Source organism: Oenanthe melanoleuca, chromosome 4 (assembly GCF_029582105.1).
Source record: "Oenanthe melanoleuca isolate GR-GAL-2019-014 chromosome 4, OMel1.0, whole genome shotgun sequence".
NCBI lineage: Eukaryota > Metazoa > Chordata > Aves > Passeriformes > Muscicapidae > Oenanthe > Oenanthe melanoleuca.
Window position 1 is genome coordinate 52,027,790 of NC_079337.1, and position 23,607 is coordinate 52,051,396.

Below are 23,607 nucleotides of genomic sequence, written 5' to 3' on the forward strand. Positions count from 1 at the left end.
GGTGTATTTGGGTATGAGAGGTGATTTGGGGCTGGTTCCTCAGCTACTGTTGAGCTCATAATTAAGAAGCCTAATAACATTTTTTGATACTCTTTAACACATTTAAAGAGCACTTTTTATTTCTCTATGGTTAATTTTAAGCCCCATGGGTCATGTGTGATTCAAAAAACAAAAGAGTAAGATGGATATTTTTGCCAGTTATAAGCTGGACATCACTCAGGTCACAGGGTATAAGGAGCATTGTGGAGACACTTTGTTTGCCAGAGGATGCAGGAAGAATCTGAGCCTAGGACATGACAAGGATAATTTGTGGTGACTCATCATGCATCCTGTTGCCACAATAGCATTGGCTTTGCTCTTACATGCTTGCCTTCACTAAGGACAGTCTGTAGCACTCTGCCAGAAAATATCTTTACCCACACAGTTGCACTGAGCAATTCTTTTTATTTTTCCCCATAATGAAAATCTCTCACTCACAGGTGATTTTCTTTAGTGCTCAGTGATAAAAACCCTTCTCATTTCTAGCACATTGCATCAGCTCAAGCTACAGCTTGTCTGAATACTTTTTTTTTCTGTGAGATTCCATGATATGTATATAAATAGATATTACAAATAGATTTTCTTTTAAACTTCTCTTTATTTTTACATTCAATGCATGAGGACAGACAAGATGTACATTCATGACATAGTATAAAGACATATACTGCCCTTGAAACAGTTAAAAGATAAAGTGTTTAAGAGTTTAAAAAAGCATTCTAGAAACATTGTATTTCCAAAATTTCTCATTACAGAAAATTCAAATCTTTTAGAAACATAGTGTTTAATATCCATGTGCATTAAGCCATATTATGAAAGTCTATTGTTGTTTTTCGTCTTTAAGAAATCTGTCTCTGCATTACTAACAATCTTTAAGTAACCTGTTGATGGAGCCAACAGTCTCCAAAATACACAGTATACACAGTTACAAACAATTGAAAAGTTATATTACAAAATATACAGTAGTTCCTTTTTACATTTTTATAGATAAACATTGTATAGTTTTCAAATACTTAATATATAACACAATCACGAGCCTTTTTCTCTATAAGTTATGAAAAATTCTGTACACTCAAACAATTATAAATAAAGTGTAAATATCATTTAGTAAGAGTGTGGGGGTGAGTGTACCAGGACATATCATGCTGTATTAAACAGAAATATTTGTTGGAATCTGCTTAGCACAATGGCACAGTATGGCCTGGAGCAAGAAGAGATCAAAGGGGAGACGTTACAAAGAGGAACCATAAAGTTCTGATATGCCTGACAATTGTTACGCTGATTCTTTCCTAAGAATTGCTTTCCCACAGTTTTTATCACTGCCCTTGAAGGCTTTATTTCAAGAAGCAAAATAAGGTGCATGTTATTGAGGAAATGAGTAAAAGCAGACTAAAATGTTTCCTCTTTCACAGGGTGGTCAATGGAAACGTAAGATAACTTGAAAACAATTCTGGATATTTTTCTCATATTTTTCCCAAAGAAACAGGGCATAGGAAATGCTCACAGGGATCTAAAGAAACAGATTCAAAAACCATCCAGAATTGTAAGAATAAAACAAACAACAATTATTGGAAATATAAAAATTCCACTTTAAAAATAAGATGATGACAAAATTCTGTTTCAGCTATATGAAGCATAAGGAAAATAACTCTAAAAAGAACATTTGACATAATTCTGCTCTTTGCAGCTATGCTCCAAAAAAGCAGAACTATATCAAAACTTGATGGTTTTGGAAATTCACTCTGATTCTAAGCATTTTGTCACTGGCTCACAATTACAGAAATAGTTAGAAACTCAGTTTCAATGCAATTTGCAAACACATAATTTGCCAGTTTAATATTAGTTTTAAAAAGTTAATGAAATAAATTTTCACTTCTAAAATGTATGTCTTTACCTGATTGCTGAATTTAACCTACTGAATTCCAAGCTCTGCAGAAAACAACTATTCACAATTCTAATTGTGTTCTAGCAGCACTGAGTGGCTTTGTTACACTAAGGGTCTTCTCAGCATTTCCATTACACATTAAATTTAAAATTCAATTATTTAAATGGGCTTTAAATGATACTTGATCTACACTCAGCCACCTAATTTTTTTCAACGTTAGTGATTTGGCTTCAGATATTGTCCCATACTCACTAATATCTAAGCTGTTGAAAACCAGCAGAAATGCTGAGTGCATATTTGAAATGTTCTTCTTCTGAGTTTGAAATTATGCCTCTGTCAGCCCGTGATTCAGAACAGTCTCACAAGCATTTACTAAAACATCAATAAGGTAAAATTTGAGCACAAGCAGCTTCCTACCAAGTATTGCACTACCCACAGATTTGCTAGACATTGTAGTGACTACACTCCTTGTGGATTTTATTTGGGATTTGCTACATACAATTGCCAGTAAAATTCACATTATTTCCCAGTAGGGTGGCTCAGAGCACAAAGGGGCAGTGAAAACCCCTCTCTCTCAGTAAACGTTACCAAATGCCCTATGCTGGCCATAATCTGCTCTGCAGGCTCCCCCTGTTGCAGGTCTACAGCCAGTCTCCACTGCTACTTTGGAAGCTCCTTTTGTGGCAAACAACCACAGCTGCACACAGATCTCCTGGCACAGCCCAGGCTGGCACTGCTCTCTCCTTTCCTACCATGGCCACTTGTCCTCTTTCCTGCAGCAGTCCATACTTGTGGGATTACATGGCGAGCAGGACTGAAGAGGACCATCCAGAGAGAGGAATGGCCACACAATCACATCCTCTGTCAGCCCAATGTCTCCATACACAGTTCTTAACATTCAGCAGGCAGAGGGAGCAGCAATTACTTTTATGGTCTTTAGCCTGAGATAACAGATTATAGCTCTTGTCCCCACTGTTAGAGGAGACAGAGAGAGCTCCAAATGGGCTTACATGGACCCTTATGCCAGAGTAGGACTCCAAGAACTTCTGGAGGATGTACCAGCATTTCATTTTCCTTCACACACATAGAATAGATTTTGTCTGTTCTAGGAAAGCTACTGTTTTCCATTTTGACCACTTCAGACAGGCCAATGAAAACATTAGGATTCCTTCTTTTCCCCCCTTTTTTTTCTTTCCCCCCCCTTTTCTCCCCACTTTGTTTTTCTAATTTCAAGGGCTTTTTAAGTACTATGAAGTAATTTTTGCTGAGTCAGTAGGTCAGAAAGGCTGTTCTACGAGTGTTTATTGTTTTTTTAAGTTTGAATTGATTGCCACTTCTTTCATCCCTCTCTTCATGGGACTACATCAGGATTTCTTTTGTTTGCAACTGATAACATTGGAGGAAGGTACCACACAGTAGATCCTCTGTGAACAGATCTGTCATTAGCTTTGCAACTGAGCATAGATTTTCTAGGGACTCTGCCAAGTTTGTTTGACTCCCTTCCTTGTTGAGTGATGTATCACTGGCTTCAGAAACCTAAAAAAATGTTCACTCTGTCCTCAGTGCAAGGTCCAAGGTGGTTTTGATGAGCCTGGCTGTCCTGTGCTGTATCTCTGCTAATATGCATGGATCCAGTACTATAAGGCTGTGTTGTTTGTGCCTGTTTTGTCAACACAAGCTACAGCTGGTGCCCTTCTTCCACCTCTTTCTTCATCAGCCATTGCCATGGTGTTTTCATAAACTTCCATAGTTTTTAACTGGTTGTCTTTGGCACCCTCCTGTTCAGTATTGACTTTGCAACACTTGCAGAAGCCACAGCAGTGTTTCCCACAAAAAGCAAGTGAAGACATAATTATATTGTCCCAGGGCTCTAGGGAGTGCATCCAGACAGGTAGGAAATCCCAGTTTTGGAGCTTCTCAGGCAGTGAATGTGGTCGCCTTTTCTGCATAACATTAATTACAACCACAGCAATAAAAAGAAGAAACAGGGGAAGGCAAACACCCAAAAGGACTGCCCAGCCTGCCAGTGAAAGAGCAAATACAAACAAAGGCAAAAGAAAGAAACAGATGAGAAGGTAAAATATAGCAAACCATCTGTACTGGGCTGTTATATTTCCCAAGGTCTTGCTCATGCGGATTGGCAGGCGGGTATAAGGTATCGGATAAAACAGAATAATCCCAGAGACATTGAAGAAAAAGTGGCACAAGGCAATCTGGAAGCAAAAACATAGGAGAAGTTCATTAGCTAAAATGCCTTTAAATGCTCCTATCCACATGGTAATTACTTCCAGCTCTCAGGAAAGAGTACTGCTGTCAGTAAGGTGTGGGAACCACACCTTCTTTCAATGAGAACATAGGAAATGTTAATTTGGTATTGCACATAGGCTACAGAGAAATTTTTAATGGTACAAATTGGATTTTACAGAAATTAGCTATAAACTTATAGGCCACTGAGGAGATTCCTGGAAGGGGACTTTGTCTTTGGGTCTTCACAATCCTTTGATTCACATACTTCAAAAATTTTTCAACAAAAATTAGCATTAGAGGCACAGACTAACTAAAGCTTACAAGAGTCAGACTGAATAAGTATATATTGAACAAAACAATACATTCCCTGCTCACCTTATCCTATTTTAATTTTGCAACTGTTATCAGAATAAAGTAAATATGAAAGTACAGGGGTTTATTTATAAAGGACTTTATAAAACCAGCATGTTATCATGAAATCTGAGCTTTATCAAGATAGCATCTTCTCATGATTACATCTGTTGCCTGAGGACAATAAAATGACTTCTGTAATTTTCTTGATTTATTTTAGCTAGTAAAGACATTCATCCTATTCACCAAGGAAACGTCATTATCTTTTCACTCTGATGTAAAACATTCATTCAAATGTTATCTGCTGCCAGCTTCTTTACTGGGTGGAAAATGGGAGTCCAAAGCCAGGCTTCCAAATTTTTCAGACAGTTTGAGGCAAAAAGGAATTAAATAAAACCCACTTAAGTTAAATTTACAATGAGAAATATGGATGCCATGATGCTCACTGCAACATTGGGTAGATAGAGAGCTTGCCAGCTTAAGGACTGTGCAACCTTCTCTTAGGTTACTTCATGAACTGACTTAGGGTCCTGAGAAGAGAGCTTAGAGAAATCAGTCACCCCTAGAGGGTTCTCAGTATGTGGGCACTGAACTCCAAGCAGCAGAGACCCCACTCTCAGGGGTCAAGTGGCCTCCCCTGTCTCAGTTCTGAATCAAGGTAGAACAAGGCAACTTGTGAAAGAAAGACTAGCTATATATTGACATTCTAAGAATTCTTAATGCAACCTTTTTGCTGTAGAAGCTGAAGTGAATGCATTGTCATTAACAGCACATACAAAATCAGGCACAGCATGAACAGTGTATTTGCATTACAGCCAATTTTGTCAGGTTTTTCTTCAGAAAAGTTACAAATGAAGTCAAGAAAGCATTGTTTTATATTTTATACTGACCTGTAATGAATATTTTAATGTACTCCCTGGACTTGCTAGAGCTGCAAGAATAGCTGTTGTGGTTGTGCCAATGTTGGCTCCTAGAGTGAGGGGGTAAGAGCGCTCAATGCTTATAACACCAATGCCTACGAGAAAAGAAACATGCCTGAGTTGGTTTCAGAATGATGGAGAAGATAAAACATGGGGATAAAGAGCATGATATGTACAACTTACCAACAAGGGGTGTAATAGCAGATGTGAAAACAGAACTGCTTTGGACAATGAAGGTCATACCAGCCCCTGCAAGCATAGCCAGGTATCCAGCAAGCCAAGTAAAAGGAAATGGAAAATCTGAAAAAGAGGGAGAAAACATTGCTGTTAGCATAACAGAGTGATCTATGTGACAGTAACACAGCAGTGAAGACTGTTAAGCACTTAAAATGTAGATACATGTGGACACCACTGAAGGCCCAGGCAGGGTTTGTCAGGCTTTTTCTCAGGTTCTGAGACTTTTTCTCAGGCCATGAAACTTTCTCAGCTCCAGCCAGGATTTTTCCCAGGCTAGAGACTTTTCTTTACTGTAAACACAAGAGAAAGAATCATAACAAGAGATAAACACCTGCTGGATGAGTGGGAAAGCCAGGGACAAGAGGTGTCTCTTTCTCTCATAGATGTCTCTCTCACCAATGAACTGTCTGTATTTTGTTTTTCACAAACTATCTTATTTAAGCCATGGCTTTCTTCAATAAACTGCTCTTTCTTGCACCAAGTAAGGGAGTGCCTTGTTGCAGTGTTCTCTTGCTGCTCCATAACCCTTCATACAGCAACAGATACACTCTTTGCATATTGGGGCTCAAATGATGATTTGGGGTCAGTTCTACCACTTTGATTTATCCTGTTTGCTGTGCTGCTTTTACAGCCTTTCACCACTGGATACACTTTGAGATGGGTACCAGACTAGGTAGGTATTTGTCCTGACCCAGGGTAACATGTGTGTTATGATACAATTAGGTACTAGAAATGTCAACACAAAACCTTCTGGGTGTTTTGAGAGCCTTGGTTTCAGCAACCAGGAACTCACTGCATGGATCAGATCTTCAGAAAGCTCTGAAGACCATCCTGGGAGAACCAAGTTTTTACTCTAACTAGTTCCAAGCAGATTATCTCCTAAAAATTCGCTTGTTAGCTCTTGCAGAGAACAGCTAATTACACTGATTAGGGAAACTAGGCACAAATATCCCCTAAGTCTGCAGATTAATGGAGAGAGCTGAGAAGTGAGGACTTAATTATTTGGGAAGACAAAGAGGAACACAGAGCAGATCCCAAATTAAATAAGCAGTAGTGGTGAGCTGTTTGCTTTGTACCCCTTGTTTTTAATTCAGGCATTGTTCTTTGCCCAGAAGAAGACAGCTTGGGGACCACTTTGTTGCCTTCTTTATTTCTGTGAACCCTCACTTCAGCCACAGCCTGAGATCTGTGCCAGGACTGCTTTTCTAGGCTGCGGCTTCTTATCTCTCCATTAAAGAGAGTATGAAGGAAAAGCAGCCTGGTGAAAAAAACCCTAACATTTGCACTCAATGGATCCAGGCTGAAAAAAAATGCCTGGACAACATAGGGAAAGAGAGAAAAACACCACTATTCAAGGCTGCCTTATAATTCTGAAGAGAGGGTTAGGCAGCAGAACAGGATAAGATCATTAATTACTACAAACTTTTCTCAACTTACTTTAGAAGGAATATGCAGGCCCTGTGCCAGAGCAGGTAATCACAATATCAGCATTTCAGTGCTATCTTTTGAGGATGGGAACATTACATTTCTAACAGCTAATGATTATACATCTAGAAACAGAGCCTGGACTTTGGTCTCTAATGCTGCTAATCCACTGCATTTCTCAACCAAGCTGTTCACTAATAGATTTTTAAATGAAAGAAAAAAAAAACACTTGGGAGAAAAAATATTGGGCATTGTGCATGATTTTCATTCAATAGTATTTTCTTTAAAATATTATATAATGTCTTCCAGAACAGGAGACATAAATAAACATACTCAGTGTCCTTGTCATTCCTAAAAACAATCCTCAGGAAAAGCAGATAGTTACCAGTGTTGATTGTCTTCTTGATGACACTTGCCACTTGTCCTTTAAGCACAGAGTTTAACAGCTTAACGATCATTATCAAACAGGAGCACAGAACAAGCAAGGACAAAGCCAGAAGGATGAGCCCGATGGCAAGATCAGGCAGGTCTGAGTTTACAAAGATGTGCTGGCCTGAAAAAGAAGAGAGAAATTAATTAGTGTACCCACGTTTTTGTCTGTGATCCTAAGCCCAGCTCTGGTTTTCATTCACTCCCCTAAGAAAATTGGACCAAAGCACACACAGCTTGAGGGGTTGTTGCAAAGGGGGAAAATGCCACCTTCCACAAAAGCCATGTCTGAGTGAGGCAGGAGAAGGACTTCTAGAGATATGTGTATAAAATACACAGCAGGCATCCCTATGGGGCAGGCAGGAACTAGGTGACCATGTGCAAGGGACAGGAGTACAAAGGCAGGAGAAAATTTTGGGGTGCTCCAAGCCGCATGGTGGGTCAGCTGTTCCCAGAGGTGCCTGCATGCCTGAGAAGGGCTGCTGGAAGTCCTGCAGGGCATGCATAGAGATGGAGATATCCTAGCAACAAACAGCAAAGTAACCCAGCCCGGAGCCATCTGAACATCGGGGTGACATGATACTGACACCTCCATTACTGGTATCAGGGAGCATGGAAAGGGATCCATCTGCAGGCAGATCCTGTGATGGTGCTGGTAACTCCAGCTGTGCAGCTCCAGCAGAGCACAGGCTCCTGGGGCAGCGCCCACAGACATGCCCTGTGTCCATGTGTCCGTGTGTCCGTGTGTCCCAGGACTTCTGGATGCACCTCTGGGTTCTGGATACACCTCTGGAGTGGTCTGTTAGCACCATTAGGAAGCGATACACTTTTGCAAAGATATTACAGAGAAGTAGTTCTGCTACTTACATTTACTGATATACTCTGTTTCAGTTATGTTCTTGAGGGTCCACGTCGTGTTCCCTTCAGTCCAGCAAAAGTCAGGAGATGTGCAGTTTTCAGAAGGTGGAATTGTGACATTCTGCAGTGTCTAAAGATTGTCAGACAAAGCAGGTAGTTCAGACATCTACAATCCTTTATTAAGAGCTCATATTGAATTTTAAAATTTTCCTACAACCAAGATTCATCAGCTAAAAGGTCAGAATTGTAAGCTGGCCCCACATTAACGATATGGTAGCATTTTGCATTCTTAAAATAAATTATTTGCTGTTACCCAATTCAATCAGATCAACATTTAAAGATTAAAACATCCCAAAAATCTTCTACATTGTAATAACTACAACACCAAGCCACTAATAGCTAAGGAATGAGGAACTGTACTGAAAACAGTTTTGTGGAGTGAGGTTCAGGTTTGGCTGCAGCTGTGGGACAGTGGCAGTCCTTTTGCAGCCAGTGCCACAGATTCCTCGCTCAAGGAATGATCTCTTTACTGACATCTCAGTGCAGTTTGTGGTGTGATGAGTGCTACAGGGCTGTGAGCCAGAATGCTACAACGCCAGTGCAGCCTCTCTTGCTGGATGAGCACAAAGAGCTCAAGCTGATTTTCTGTGCCTCAGCTTCCATGTCAGTAGAAACAGACACTTTAATTTTCAGAGTTCAAATACTCTCTAAGAGCTTATTACAAGGACTATGATTGGCATTACTAAATTACTGAATTTCTGTGTATACCACAATAAAACCTTCCCTATAAGCTCTCCTAGCCCAGACATTCTGCATTCTGGCACCAGGTCCATAAGTCGCTGTGCAGATGAAGGAAGAGTTTGCTGACTGAGCTGTACTCCCACACGAGAGCTGCTGACAGCCAAATGGACTCTGAACCGTGCTCCTGAACACAAGGTATCTTTCCAAGGTGCCTGAGTGATTTTCTTTTGCAGAAATGGGGAAAGAGAAATTGTATTTTTTTGCCGGGTACTGCCTACTGACACCTGCTTTTGTACCTCTCTCCAGATGATGCAGGTGTGGCAAAACAAACTCCCCACATCTCCAGGGAACACTTGGGCTCTAAGCCCCCCATGCTGTAAAAACATGCTTTACAAACACAACACAACCTTGTTTCTCACCTTCCTAAACTTTTTTTCAAACATCTGAGTTTCAGAGCAGCTGCACTAATCAAACTGTTTGTTTTGCTTTAAACATATGGGGTCTACATGTATTTTTCCTTGCTACAATAATTTTTTATCTTAGTTTAATAATTTTTGCTAGAAATTGGTTAAATCCAGTAGGAATGCAAACAATTTAAATTATTTTCCTTTTTCCCCACCAAGCTCAATTCAAAATTCTGGGGGTTTCACATGTTTTTGTAATTTGACTATAAGCTTGAGCAGTAGGTACACAGCCAAAATACAGGCAAATACAGAAATAAGTGTGTGTGTCTAGAAAAATACATTTCCCTCAGCCTGCACTTTCCATGTATTTTCCTGTCTTGGGGCAGAGCTGCCGCAGCCCGGGCTCCCCCAGAAACACGCAGAGACTCGGTGGTGTAACCTGAGCAGGGTTTCAGGTGAGCCCAGCTCTGCTCCGGCACTATCTCCATAGGTAGCATTTCACTGGCCATCCAGACTGTCATTCAATAGCAGCTGGGCACTTAATTTCAACCTCCACCGTGTGTCCTTAAGTATCTTCTGCCTCGGGACTTCAGGAATTACTTTTCTATACATGCCAGCAAGTAGGATACTCTAATTAGAGAATCAAAGGGTATTTAATGCTGTAATTGCTAGTTAGCTGAACAATGCAAACCAAACACTCAGATCTATAGTTTACCAAAACGCTCCTTGGTGTCAATCTGGGATTCCTCCAAGCTGCAGGGCTGCTTGGGGGAAGGGGAACAGGACACAGCCCCACAAAGGCTGTGTTTCTCCTAGGGCAGTTTTCCAAGAAAGCTGCAAATAGCCAGCTGCCACCAGATCACCCTAACACACCCTAACGTAAACCCAAAGCTGATTAGATCGGTAGATAAACGGTGGCTGAAATGATCTTTTCTCTAACGATCTTCCTATGTTGTCGATTTTTTCCACTTTCAGGGAGTTGGTAGGAGTATCAGAGTTTAAAGGCATTTAGGTTCGAAAGGAGTAAAAGTCTTGGCTCCAGTCCACCAGTTCTGCACAGTACTGAAAGCAGCCAGGTCAAGGTCACCACTGGTGACCATGCTTGGTCTAAGTGGAGCAAAAACTACATTAATTTTTTTCATTCTTTTTCTGCTGATAAAAACCCCACCCTCATTTAAAAAATCTAATTTCACAATCCTAAGATAAGGAGCATCAGCTACAGATCAGTAATATATTTCCTGAGGTACCTGACAATCAATTTAGCATGATACTCACCACATTGCTTTCAGTGACACACCAGATCTTTACCAGGCTTTTGTTTTTTGCTGATTCATCATTAGTAGCAATTGCATTTATTACTGATTTATCAAGCTTAAAAAGAAGAATAAAAAGAATTTTAAAAACGCATTATTCCAGATTGTATCACATACTTCTGTTCAGCTCTACTCAAATAGCCCCTCTTGGAAGCTAAACCATATAAAATCTGCATGACTGTAGTGCTGGAACTCCTGCCCTACAGATAGGAGGGGGGTTACTCCCAGAGCAAAGGTACAACTCTACATGCACAAACGCTTTGTCTCATTCTCCCCACATTGCCCACGACCTCATCTCACACTTTCTGTTTAACCAGCTGCTCTGACACAACTGCTTGACTGTATTTCATGTCCCTTCAGAAGCTGTGTGCATCCCCCCTGGCCTCTAGATGCACATGATTATGTCCCATGATTTCAGGGTCATCACCAGATCCTATGCTGATCCTCTGGCTGGAGCAGGTTGTCTCAGCTAGTGCTATCTGCCAATGTCCAGGCAACAGGTTGCCTTCCCATCCATCCCACAGGGCTGTATTTGTCCTCTCCTGCCTTCCCATCCATCCCACAGGGCTGTATTTGTCCTCTCCTGCCTTCCCATCCATCCCACAGGGCTGTATTTGTCCTCTCCTGCCTTCCCATCCATTCCATAGAGCTGTACTTGTCCTCTCCTGCCTTCCCAGTCATCCTAGCTAGGTCTGCCATTGCTACAGTGAAATGTGGGGGAAATAGAAACTGGAAACATAGAGCTGGGGCTTTATGAAATGTGAATAAAGAGAAGAATTCATCTGCTAATGAGCTTTAACCCGAGGACACAGAGAAAGGAGTGGGAAGCCCTCTCATACTCAGAGCATTTTGATTAGTTGTGGTTGAACCAAGTAAGCAGCTTCCTTGAAGTGAGAAAGCTTACCTCAATGATGAGCTTTGTGAAGGGGTCTGTGATAACTTTTAGTAGCTCTGGGGCATCCTCACCACTTTCAAGATGAAAGGACTCAACTATGACATTGGTGAGATGGTAGAGATAGCCAGTAATAACTTCAATGGGCAGCAGGGCAAACACAGCTAGCCAGTTAAAGAAATCATGGATTGTTGCCCCAGCAAAGGCCCTGCAAGAAGAAATTAAAAACCAGAGCTGCTTTTACTTAAACGAAATGTGTACAACTTCAATTAGATATGAAATCATAAAAGTGGAGGTGAAGGCCATTTTGAGGTGGGAATAATTTAATTTCTGGAGTCGAAGGAGATAGCTACTTTGTTATGGAGTGCTAGGTTGGCTCCACACTGTTGGCCAATTAAAGAGCCAGACAGGTGAGTAAAACAAGAAAAACTAGAAAAGACAAAAGTGATCCTTAAATGAGGCTGCCAAGAGTACTTGTTTGAAGAAAGAAGTGGCTGTACAGCCTGTATTTGCTTTGCCTCTCACCTGTTTTAGGTACATTTTTAATCCTCAACCAGTCATTGCCTTTGGGACCTGTTCTCCTTGACTCCTGGGGCAAGATGGCTTTGCAACTCTCCCACATGTTTCTGCAAATGGTGTATAGCTGCCTTCCTATCTTTTTCTCCAAAGCCTGAGGAACCACAGCTCTTCCCTCAGAGGCTTTGGCTAAGAGTATTTCAATATGCCCAGTGCACCACAAATGACAAGGCACTAAAGTCTGCAACCCCTCCCAAGTTTAGTGCCCCTCTCCAGTGAGCCTCTACGTGCTCCATGAGCTCTCTCAGGGGCTATGTCAGGTGCCAGGTCAAAAGTTGTCACTGTATATGTTTGACAGCCAGAACACCTCATTTCTCTACAATTACCAGCTCTGGCATTCTGCAGACTTAAGAAGACTTCAACATTGAAATCTCTTTTAAAGAAACCAGACCAAACTCATGTAATATTTATTTCTTGTACAGCCCTCCCATAACTAAGACATAGTAAAAGGTAGGTGGTATAGTAGGAGCTCTTGAAAATTTATCCCTATGTAAGATTGTTAAAAATGATGAATTTTTACAAACCCACAAAACTTTTAAAGGAGCATGGTATGTTTTTCTTCAAGCATATGAAGCCATACATATGAGTAGTATTATACCTTTGCCATGGCCATGCTTGTGACTTTCCTACATAGAAAGTTTGAATGGCTGTAGTAATGATAGGGAATATAGAAAAAGGCCTTCAAAAATGAAAGAAACAATTTTCCAGATCTAGAGTTTAAGTACAATACCTTCTAAATTCATTCCTGTCCCCAGCTTGCATAAGTGCCACAATAGTGTTTGTAACTGAGGTGCCAATGTTTGCTCCCATGATGATAGGAATAGCTGCTCTAACAGTCAGCACTGGAAAGCAGAAAAGGAAATGCTGAATGAAAAAATCAGATTACCAGCAAGCTCTATGCTTCAATGAAAATTTCTGTTACTATCAGTGAAACCCTGACTTCCCTTGATGTCAGTGGGATAAACTGCTCCAATCCAAACTTTAATCTATCCCCCTGGGAACATGGCACTCCCATAGTCCCATGATCCCCAATGGCACTATGGCCCATGGTTATCCATTTTCACCATGTTAGAAGAGCACATTAAGATAAAATCTCTTCTTTCCCAGGCATTTGGCTACTTACTGCAGAATTTTGAAATGATATCACAGAAAAAATGAAGTCCAGTAACTGCCTAACATGAGAAAATTAAGTCATTCAGTACCAAGGCTTCCAATGATTTTCATTGCAATTGTGGTTTTATTCCTACTAATACTACTACTATTGCTACTACCTATATTAACACCATTATTATTCCTTTTGAAATTTTGATTTAATATCAGGGAAACAGCTGTAAAAATCTTTTCCTACTGTCTCTATTCTTTTGCCCAAAGCTTCTACAATTTGAACACAAGTGGGAATGTTTGCACCTGAGACAAGGTTTGTGAGTGATCTCTAGGAAGACTCTGTAAGCAGACTCACATGTGGAGGACACCATGCTGACTATAATGGATGAAGAAGTGCTGGAACTCTGCACCATAACAGTCACCAGAACTCCGATCACCAGTCCAGCAACAGGATTGGAGAGCACTGAATCATCTTTAAATATGTCCCCTGCTGCTTTACCTATTAAAAAAAACACATATTCTCAGAGTGAGGGAAGTACAAGGTGAAGTCCATAGAAATTATCAGTGTTTAATTAAGGATTATTCAGCCATTTAATTGATACATATATAGCTATCTTTGCTATCCCAAAAAAGTACAATGTAGCCCAGGGATCCAGATTCATGTTCTGGACTCTCAGCTTCTCAGTTTTTATAGAATAATTTATATTCTCTCATTTCAGTGAGAGCCCTGCTGAATTCTGCAGAGGCATGTAATGCCACAGCCATCAGTGGAAAGACTGTAGGACAAAAAAATCCACACATTCCTTGATTTAAATATTATTACTTGGTATTTTTGGATACTGAATTAAGGAAAATGTTTTCAATAATACTGATTAATTCTGTTCCTGTACCCTTCTGTGTTTGCAAAATACTTCCACAGAAGTGCATATATTTCTCTGATAACCACTTCTGAGTCCATCACCTGAATTCAACACTTTGAATGTGAATGTAAAAAAATGTAATGAAATGTAAAAAATACATTTCAATAGTGTTCATCTTTGAAGGATTTAGGGGATATTTCAGTATTAGATGCTTTGGTCAAGAGCACAATTTTCCTATTTCTCTTTGTTGAAATGTCTTTTACATGGGACAGATTTATGCACAGATGTATTTTTGTAAACTGTCACTAAGTAGCAGGAAGTTACGGGGAAATTTGGGGCAATAATCCCTATGTCAACAGCTCTTTGGTATTTGAGAGAGAAAGACCATTTCAAACAAATGAAGGTCAGTGTTCAGAGCTACTTCCTTCTGAATCTACATCTCATCACATATGAAGAATGGACTTGAAGAGTGGAAATTGTAATTAAGTCTCAGACAAAATTTACTGCTTTATTCATAGTTTATTCTTGATATTTTTGACATTTTCATACCTCCTACCAGTTGAAAAGCAGAGCTCAGCACATCCAGAGAACACACAAACATGTAGAGCAATCCAAGTAGCATAATGAATTTCCCTATCCCATAGAGTACACGAATGACTTTTCCTTTTCCATCCAGTTCTGCAAAACAAATACATTATATATAAAAAATCACTTGAATTTTTCTCTGGAATACTCTAGTGCACAAGAAGAGATGGTGGAGACAAAGACAGTGGCATGGCTCCAGTGTGTGATTAAACCCAAAAGAATGTTCTTAATCACATTTTAACTGCAGAAGCAGGTATTTTGTTTACCTACTTTTTACCACAAAAGAACCTTTTTGGTATGTGACAAAAGCCTTATGAAATCTGACATTGACCCTTGGTTTTATAGACATCCTACTGAGTAAAAAAAGACCAAAAAGACTGGATATAAAACTACATTAGTGCTGGACTGTTTTACATGTATCTCCTTGTGTTTTAAGGAGGGTAAGAAGCATGATTGCAGGATTTTTCTTAACTGACTGAATATAACACACCCATTGACTCTTGAAGAACACAAGACAAGTGATGGGAAAACAATGTAGGTAACTTATTGACAGAGAAATGGCTACCTGACCACTTGACTCCAGTGTCCTGCAGTTCTGGCAGAGCCCATGGGTCTTCTTCTGGCCTTGTCTCATCTATCAAAGCTACTGTGGAAAATGCAGGTTGAATATCCCCTTTATTTCCAAGTGAAGCCACATTGCCTGGTGAAACACAACATTTAAAAAATTGTTTAATTACTTTCCATCTTCTCCAAGGATCCCCAAAATTTATGTATTTTTATAACTCATGAGTGAGCACATTACCTTTGTGATTTTCTCCTTCTTTCCCAGTCATGTTTTGGTTTTGTTTGGAGGAGTCCCCAATATAATTATTGGTTTCAGGCTTTTCTACCTCCGGCCAGGGAGCCATGATCTGTGACTAACAAAGAAGTGTTGATTGAAATGCAAGTGCAGTCAAAATATTCACCTTACAGGAGTATCTGTGAGAAATATGATAAGGATAAAGAGCAAAGGAGATGAAAATTAAATATAAGCGATTTTCCCTTGAACACAAATTTTTATTAAATTTTGTGAGTTATTCCTCTATTTGGGAAATTGAGGTCTCAATTATTTTTTAAATCACAGTTTATTTATTTTTGTACACAATTAAAAACTTATTTTCATCTCACATCTGTATTTTCATAAACTTTTAACTGTCATGAAAGCAAAGACTCCTCTGCTTTCCAAAAGGTAGGCATTTCTTGTCTTTAATTAATTTTAACTCCTTTCAACAAGAAGTCAGAGAATTGCTTTACTTTCCTCCACCTTCTGGATTTAAGCAACTGCCTGGTAATTCAATGCCCAGACCTTTACCTGGTAATTCAATACATAGAAATTTTTTAGCAAAAAAATTCTTCCCTAAAGCACTGCTTAGTTTGAGTCATGAATGTTAAACACAATGTCTTGTTGTCTTTACTGTTCATTCCCATTGAAACATATGAAGAGGAGAATCCTGGACAGGGTGGAAGAAGAGCCCAGGGTTTTGAGCTTGCTGAATACCTGGAGAAGAGGACAATTAGGGAGCAGTGGCCATTTGCAGGTCTATATTTGCCTACAGCTCACAGCTGATGCTGCAAATGAAGCTGAGCTGGTAGCAGCAAGGTCCAGCTCACTCATTTCTCTCTGAACCTCTTCCTTCCTGACCCCTTTTTGGGCATATTTGACATACACTGTAATATCAATAAAGAATAACTTAAAAAGTAAGACCTCACATGTCCAGATCCTGCCAGCACGGGCACAAGCACACAGGACAGACCTGGCCCAGGCAAGACAAGGCCAAACCTGGAAGAGTCCTCCTTATTTGCTTCACCAGTACTGGAAGCCAGAGGGAGAGACATGAAAGAGAGGGAAAGTGACTATGGAAAAACAAGCCAATATGCACCACAATGCTTCTGCCTTGGCAGGCTTGGTGACATCAACCAGCACATCCCAAGACTCCATGGGAAGGATGGGAGAAGTGAACCCTGTCCAGGAAAGCCCCACCTTCAGGTCTGTCTCTTCCACCCTCTCTGCCACACAAGTCAGTCAGTGCTGCAGTCAGAGCTGCCCCATGACCAGCACATCTGGCACCCACATGGCTGAAACACTGGTCAGCAGATTTGCCTCCAATGCTCCTCACAAACAGAGCCCCTGTGCCCAGCCTCCAAAAGTCAGAGTGGTATCATGCTCCCACAAACAAGGTTCACTGGCAGTTAGCAGTCACTCAAAGCGAGTATAATTAATCATTCATTTAATCATAATCCTTTAAGTAGCTGACAGTCAATATGTTTTATCCCTGCCCACATCAGTAAGCCACACATCCTCCTTGTTTAGCTGGGAAGGAAAAGCCACAGACAAAATCACCTGTGTCTTACTGTAACACAGGTGGGTATTGTTTTCTGGCACTCCACAAAGAAAAGAGTACTTCCCCTTCCACCTTACCAGGAAAAGTTATTCTATAATTCCATTAGCAGAAACTACATGCTTTACATTCTTTATCTGTGGTGTAAGACCCAGAGCAGTTCCCAAGATACACAAAGATCCTAGAACAGATGAAAGTCACTCTTGCTTGTTTCAGCAAGGATTCCCATTTGCTTGAAGCAAATTCTTGCATTTTCATCCAGGCCAAAACAACCTCCAGCCCCAAACAGGCAAAAACACCTCCATCTTGTTAAACAAGTTTCATTTATATATGTTCAGCATTTAAAAAGCTATTAAGAAAATAACTGCTCTGCACAAGTGATTCTTAAGTGAAATGTAATCATGAAAATATACTGGAAAGTCAGATGTGAAGTTGCAACTTATTCCAACCATGGAGACACAGAATATGCTGGACACCACCATCCCTAGAGATGCCATCAGTACCACAGCTCTTCTGTTACGCTTAGTATGGAAATGAAGGATTCAGCCTGCATGATTACTGTATGGAAACTGAGCTGATGCATTCAGAGGAGAAACTGGAGCTTGAAAACTTCAGCAGACAAACAGCCTCTATGTCTCCTAAATAACTCTCCCCAAACAAGAAGAACATTTTTCCATAATAAGCAACTCCCACATTCCTGAGGTGCTCAGGATCCCACAGGTACGTCATGTATTATTTTTGTTTTTGCTTTATGTGATTAAACATCATAGAATGAGAGTTAATCACCTCTGTAGAGGAAGCTTTTTGTAGGTATGTATATAAAGTAAATCATTTGAGCCCTAGCCAACCTCTAATTTGAGAAGGGAGTCTTGGAGGCCTTTACAGCATTTGCCTTGAACTTTTGGGTTTGCAGAGGTATTACTAGAACAGCCCATGCTATGTGAGTGGTATCAAGGACTGATGCTAGCAGAACCATCTCTACCCTTGTCCTACCAAAGTTGTCAGCTTTCCCAGATCCCAGCTCTTATGAAGAGGAACTGCTGAGAAGATAGTGGATAGACACTTGATACTCTCTGCTGGAGTCCTAGCCACAGCTACTAACTGTTAATTAATCACTGTGCCACAAAGATAATCTACATTCTATAATTTTCCCTTTAAAGAATTCTTCCTTGGCCCAAATACAGACATTAACACCTTGAGAAAAAGCTCAGGAGACAATCTGTGTGCTGTGGAGGAGCAGAGCAGTGGGGTGGCAAAGTGACCACATCACTCCCTGGCAGCTCCCGGGCGCCTTTGGAAAGGCTGACGTCAGCTGTGGTAGAAAGGAGCAACACTGCTGACGCAGGATATCAGTGACAATGGAAACCCTAATAGTGGTTTACTTGTGAGCACCAAAGACAACTCCATGCAAAGGGACATATTAGGGAGCAGGCCAGTGACAGCACACACTGCAACAACCTGCTGCGCTCAGCTGGACGCACCGGTCCAGGTCCAGGGGTGGGATAGCCACAATTGCTGGATGAGGTGCTGCAGTGATGAGCTCTGCCCACCCCTGTGCCAGCCCAGCTGTCTCAGTGCCATTCACCTGGTTCCTGCCTTGGCTGGCAGGGCACCAGCCAGGGTGCCTGCACCCGGGGTGAAGTCATGGAGCTCACTCACGTCAGGACACGCGTTGGTGCTTTGGATATCCACCTGCCGGGAGCAGTTCTGAAACGGGAGCTGATTTCCTCCTGACAGTGGCAGGTCACAATATGCTATGCATATTGCAAAGGTCTGAAAACCAATGCCTGTGCAAGATGTAATCCAGCCTGTTTCAGTGAACCTCGTGGCAAATCCTCTCACACCATCGTGTGTGCTTCTTTCGTTGTGAGTATAATCTTTCCTTGCCTTTGGAAAATGCTAACCATGTGTGACAACCTTTCTAACTTCAAAAGAAACTGAACCCTCCTTTTCCTAAGAGGGAGATAGATAGAAAAAAATCAATGGCTTTCAAGTTCTGAAATAAAATGTGAGAGAGAAAAACTCAGAGCCAAAGTGAGCTCCTGTGGTTTTTATGACCACACTCTCTCACTACAGCATTTCAAAGAGTTAAAGACTCTGGGGAATTATCTGAGCAACACTAGGTGTCATGCAGTTGCCCTATATTGCATTCCTCAGTGACTCACTGGTCTGTAACAGCTTTGCCTCAGCTGCAGAGCTGCACCCTCTGTGCTTTGCAGGTCTAAATCAGAAATAGTTGTCAATGTATTTGTTTTGCTGGATTTAACACAGCCAGATGAACTACCACCTCCGTGTGCCCAGCCAGCATTGTTTGTACCTCTCCACCCATGACAGATCACCAAAAGGCCACATTGTGCCTGACATAAAAACTATGGAGCAGTAAGCCTTAAAGAAATCTCACTCCTGTAAAAAAAAGTACTGAAGAAAAGAGCAGTATTTTCAAAACCAACTGATAATAACTACAACCACCTACATCACCATACATGCACCTACAGGCTGCTTAAGCAGCTCCATATCAGATTTTGGGTTCAGCCAGGCTTTCCCCATTCTCTTTCCCTCACACTCCCTCCTTCTGTGTCAGCTTTTCTACAAAAATACATCTCTCCTTTATCATTCACCACAGCACTGAAGTTTTTATCTTAAAAAAGGGATTTATTAGCTAACCTGATATCCAAATATACGACTTAGTAAATATGAGTATTTATCACACATACTTCAAAGGAATAAATACCAAGCTACATACCAGCCTTTCTTATACAAAGTTTGAAGAAACACTGTCTTTTTCCCCTCAACATGTACCACTTGTAACATAGAAGCACAGTATGTAGAGACAGGAAAAGAAAGCTCCTCAACCAGCACAAATTCATTCAGTAGCTTTACATCAGCTGGTAGTTTTGCCCCAGAACCTGTTCCATGACAGCCACAAAGCCCCAGGTGCAACAGAAGCAGTAACAACTTAAATAAACAGCAGCAATGATTCAGCCTTGCTAGGAGCAAGTCTTGTCTTTGCTCTGGCACCAGCTGCTTCCTTGGGGCTTTTTCTTTGAATAAGTCAGCAGGCTTAGCCAGGATGTAAACTTTCGACTCATGCAGTAGTAAAGGCAAGAAGAGATATGTGAGAGCTACAAAAACAGAGCTCTGTGCTCAGTTTTATTCCTATGGATCTGTAAGACTCATTGCTCACACTCCTGAAGCTAACACACAGCAAAACAAAGAAAACACATTAAAAAAACTCGAAAAGAGAACTAATATCTAGGTATGTGCAGACAGAGAACAAATCCCAAAGATTAATTTTTTAATTCACAACCAAGCAAAGTCTGCCACCAAGGAACCAGAGCCAGGAAATACCAGTGAACTACTTGAAATGCCTAGTAGGTATTTAAATAAAACACTTTTTCATAATAAAATGCCAAGAAAATTAATAGCCCCACCAATAAGGAAATAGTACAGATCTACCCCATCCCATACACAAAATACTTAGTAAAGAATAAAGAGAGGAAAAATAATGACATTTAAAAGACTTACTGATCTAATGGAAGAGCTGATAATAAAAGTTACTGAGAAACCAGTTGATTTCTGCCTACTGCCACATTAGTTGAGCAAACTGCATTAGACTCTAATGTATTCCTTTTACCTCCGTGTATCAAACCAAATTAGCATAAGAAAATGTTTCCATCGAGAATAGCCTGACACAGCAGTCGTGGGGCACACAGGCTTTACAGAAGATCTATGCTAACACATGAACTGACAGTATTTCCTTCCAATGTTTCATTAATCATATCCTAGACATTTTCCAGTATCCAATACCACTGATTACTATGACTTAAAATTTCACTCTTTTTCAAATAATAGTTAAATAAATAGTTTCTTTTGCTATAGGCAGTTTTTTTCAGGGGGGTGGGATTTTTTTGACAACTGCTAACAAAATACATTCTTTATAATATTTCATAAAAATAAACCTAGCTAATTGCAGAAAAAAAGCACAGTCTGTTTTCAGAACTGTGGGGGTTTTTTATCACTTCCTTGAAACATAGATGCACTTAAAGGAAAACAAGGTGAAAATACTAGCAAGGGAATGACATTTCCTATGTCACTCCAGTACCCCACATTACCTCTCTCTTGCTATTTCTTGAACTTCAAAAGCAGAGTTTTAGATTTGCAAGCTAGAAAAGTTCAGAAGAGAAGAGAAGAGAAGAGAACTCAGTCTTAGTTGCTTTTACTTACCACAACTTAATTCCGAGACAATAGAGTGAACGGATCAACTGGGCAGCCACTGAAACCTGCAATATATATAGACAGGTGTTGAGCAAAGTTTGCTTTCATCACTGCACACTAACATTCCTATTTTACAGTCCAGAGGCACTGCCTACCTGCAACTTAATGATCACAATAAAACTTTTTTTTCAGGAGTGGGCAGCAACCGACACTGATAAAACTATGGGCTATTTCACACTTATCACATTCTAAAAAATGTCCCATCAGCATTTAAGTACAAGTTACAAATGTGTTCATGTGAGTGCTGGGGAACGGATTGTTCCAGCCTGAAAAATTGCCGTCCTCCTGATCATTCAGTAATCTTTTTTCCAATAATAATTTTCCAAAAATATTTTGCAGTCTCAAAAGTCTGTCAAAAGGGTGTGAAGGAGATGTAGTACTGTTATTTGTCTGTTCAGGTGCCTATTAATCTGCCTAAGAACAGAAGTGAAGGAGAATCAGATAAAAAACGGTGTAAGTAGGAAATACGTAAGAACTCCTTAGAACAGAGGATGGAGTTTCATTCTTATCAGTGCTCAATGTTTACAATTAAGGCAAGCTCATTAGCATTTTGGCTGTGGCTCTACTTCCAAAGTAGATTTAAAGGTGTAAGGGCACCTTTGATAATCACATTCGGAACCCTAGAGATGAAGACAAATAGATGATAAAGAGAAATGTTATTCAATAAAACAGTGTGGTGCTATAGATTAGGCAAAGCAGCCACCAGCATTGCTGTCTGTTCTAGTGCTGATCTTAAAAGGGAGCTGGATGAGGGACTGCATTAGGTACTACAGCTTTATCATCTAGGAATTTTTTCTGTTTCACTAGGCAATTTACACTGAGAAAATAAGCTGTAAACTAGCTGCCCAACCAGCATATCTGCTTTGTCTGCTTGTATGCAGTCATATGTCCCAGCAGTTTAGTGACTTAGTAACTTAGCAAAGTAAAACTCTTGCTTTTTGCACCTTTCAGTCCCGTGGAGATGCCCAGCCTTTGGAGCGGTGAGTCACAACTTCCCTTCTGAGTCGGCGTCAGAAATGTTTAATAAGCACCGGCCATGAGAGTCTCTGCAGCCCCGTGTGCAGCATCACATCCTGGCAGCAGAGCCACCAAGCACTCCCCTGCCTGCAGGGGCTCTGCTGGTGTCCATCCCACTGCCCACACCACCCTGGCAGGTGCAGCCCAAGGATGGAGCACCAGCCCTGCCTCGCTCTCCCCACTTGCAGTTTGCCCAGAGCTGGAAAGGATGGAAAGGAAACCAGTTTCTCTCTGTGTGAAGTGGAGAACTGTCCAAGAAGTAATGGAAAAAGGACACAAGGACTACCTTGGTGGTTCACAGGTTCAGTTTTCTTAACAGAAGTGTACTTTAACATTACATCTAAAAATAGTACATTTTCAGTGATGCCCAATATGTAGGAAATAAGGAATCTTTAAATTGGGAATACTTGTATTTCTTTGAGGTATGGCTTATTCTCTTCTGAGCCACTGGTTGTGAAACCCAGCTCTTTTGAGTGGGCAGTTATGAGATGTGTGCATTTCAAGTACCCAAATACCCTGTCCTGGCACAACCAGAATGTGGTGATGTCTTCTGCAATGTTTTTATTCCAACATTGCTCATTCCATTTGCTAAACACAATCTTAAGTGCTGGCCAAGTTAGCATTTTAGAAAGAAAAAAATTCTATATGAGACCTATTGTATTAAAAAAAAAATTTAGTAAAGAAAAAATGTAATTTATGCAAAGGCAGACAATCTACAGTCTGCCTTTGGAAGTCCAGGGTGAATCTTCTGCAGAGTCACTCTGAAAGAGCCTTCATAAGAAGCTTGTCACAAGGGATGAAGGTGGGTATTATTTGTCCCAGAAGCCTTCCCTTCATTCAAAATCAGAGGAGAAGAAGCTGATGTTCTTCCTGGAACACCAGGGCAATCAGAGTGATAGTGCAGAGTGCTTGTTTGGCACACATTCAAAAGATGATGCTCCCACTCAGGAGGTATAAGGCAATGCTCTATCTTCCCACTTTAGAGCTTACTTTGAAACTGACCTAATTAAAAAAAAAAATAGTAAACACTTAATAAAGCAAAGCAAGCAAGCAAGCAAATTTCAGGGCTCCTGG

At 40.6% G+C, this 23,607-nt stretch overlaps 1 protein-coding gene across 3 annotated transcripts; it reads right to left on the bottom strand.

Moving 5' to 3' along the window:
- Nucleotides 1-617: 617 nt before the first annotated feature.
- Nucleotides 618-21,664, bottom strand: SLC34A2 (solute carrier family 34 member 2). Of its 3 annotated transcripts, XM_056490349.1 has the most exons (14): nt 21,612-21,664; nt 21,466-21,521; nt 15,666-15,780; nt 15,429-15,563; nt 14,828-14,956; nt 13,774-13,917; nt 13,045-13,156; nt 11,751-11,946; nt 10,809-10,904; nt 8,398-8,518; nt 7,487-7,654; nt 5,623-5,739; nt 5,410-5,534; nt 618-4,134 (listed from the first exon to the last, which is right to left on the bottom strand). In XM_056490349.1, exons 3-14 carry the CDS (start codon nt 15,769-15,771, stop codon nt 3,559-3,561), a joined length of 2,025 nt encoding a protein of 674 aa, XP_056346324.1. In that variant the 5' UTR covers nt 15,772-15,780; nt 21,466-21,521; nt 21,612-21,664; the 3' UTR covers nt 618-3,558. The 3 variants fall into 3 exon arrangements, with proteins under 3 accessions (XP_056346324.1, XP_056346326.1, XP_056346325.1); XM_056490351.1 differs by lacking the exon at nt 21,612-21,664 and having other exon boundaries at nt 21,466-21,539; XM_056490350.1 differs by lacking the exon at nt 21,612-21,664 and having other exon boundaries at nt 15,666-15,841; nt 21,466-21,533.
- Between the last annotated feature and the right edge of the window lie 1,943 nt (nt 21,665-23,607).

Bases quoted from the DNA above. Each gene is read 5' to 3' on its own strand.
- SLC34A2 (XM_056490349.1), bottom strand. From the start codon at position 15,771: ATGGCTCCCTGGCCGGAGGTAGAAAAGCCTGAAACCAATAATTATATT. The intron at 8,519-10,808 runs GTGAGTATCATG...GACAATCTTTAG, and splicing joins GTGTCACTGAAAGCAATGTG to ACACTGCAGAATGTCACAAT. The intron at 5,535-5,622 runs GTAAGTTGTACA...CTTTTCTCGTAG, and splicing joins TGCTATTACACCCCTTGTTG to GCATTGGTGTTATAAGCATT.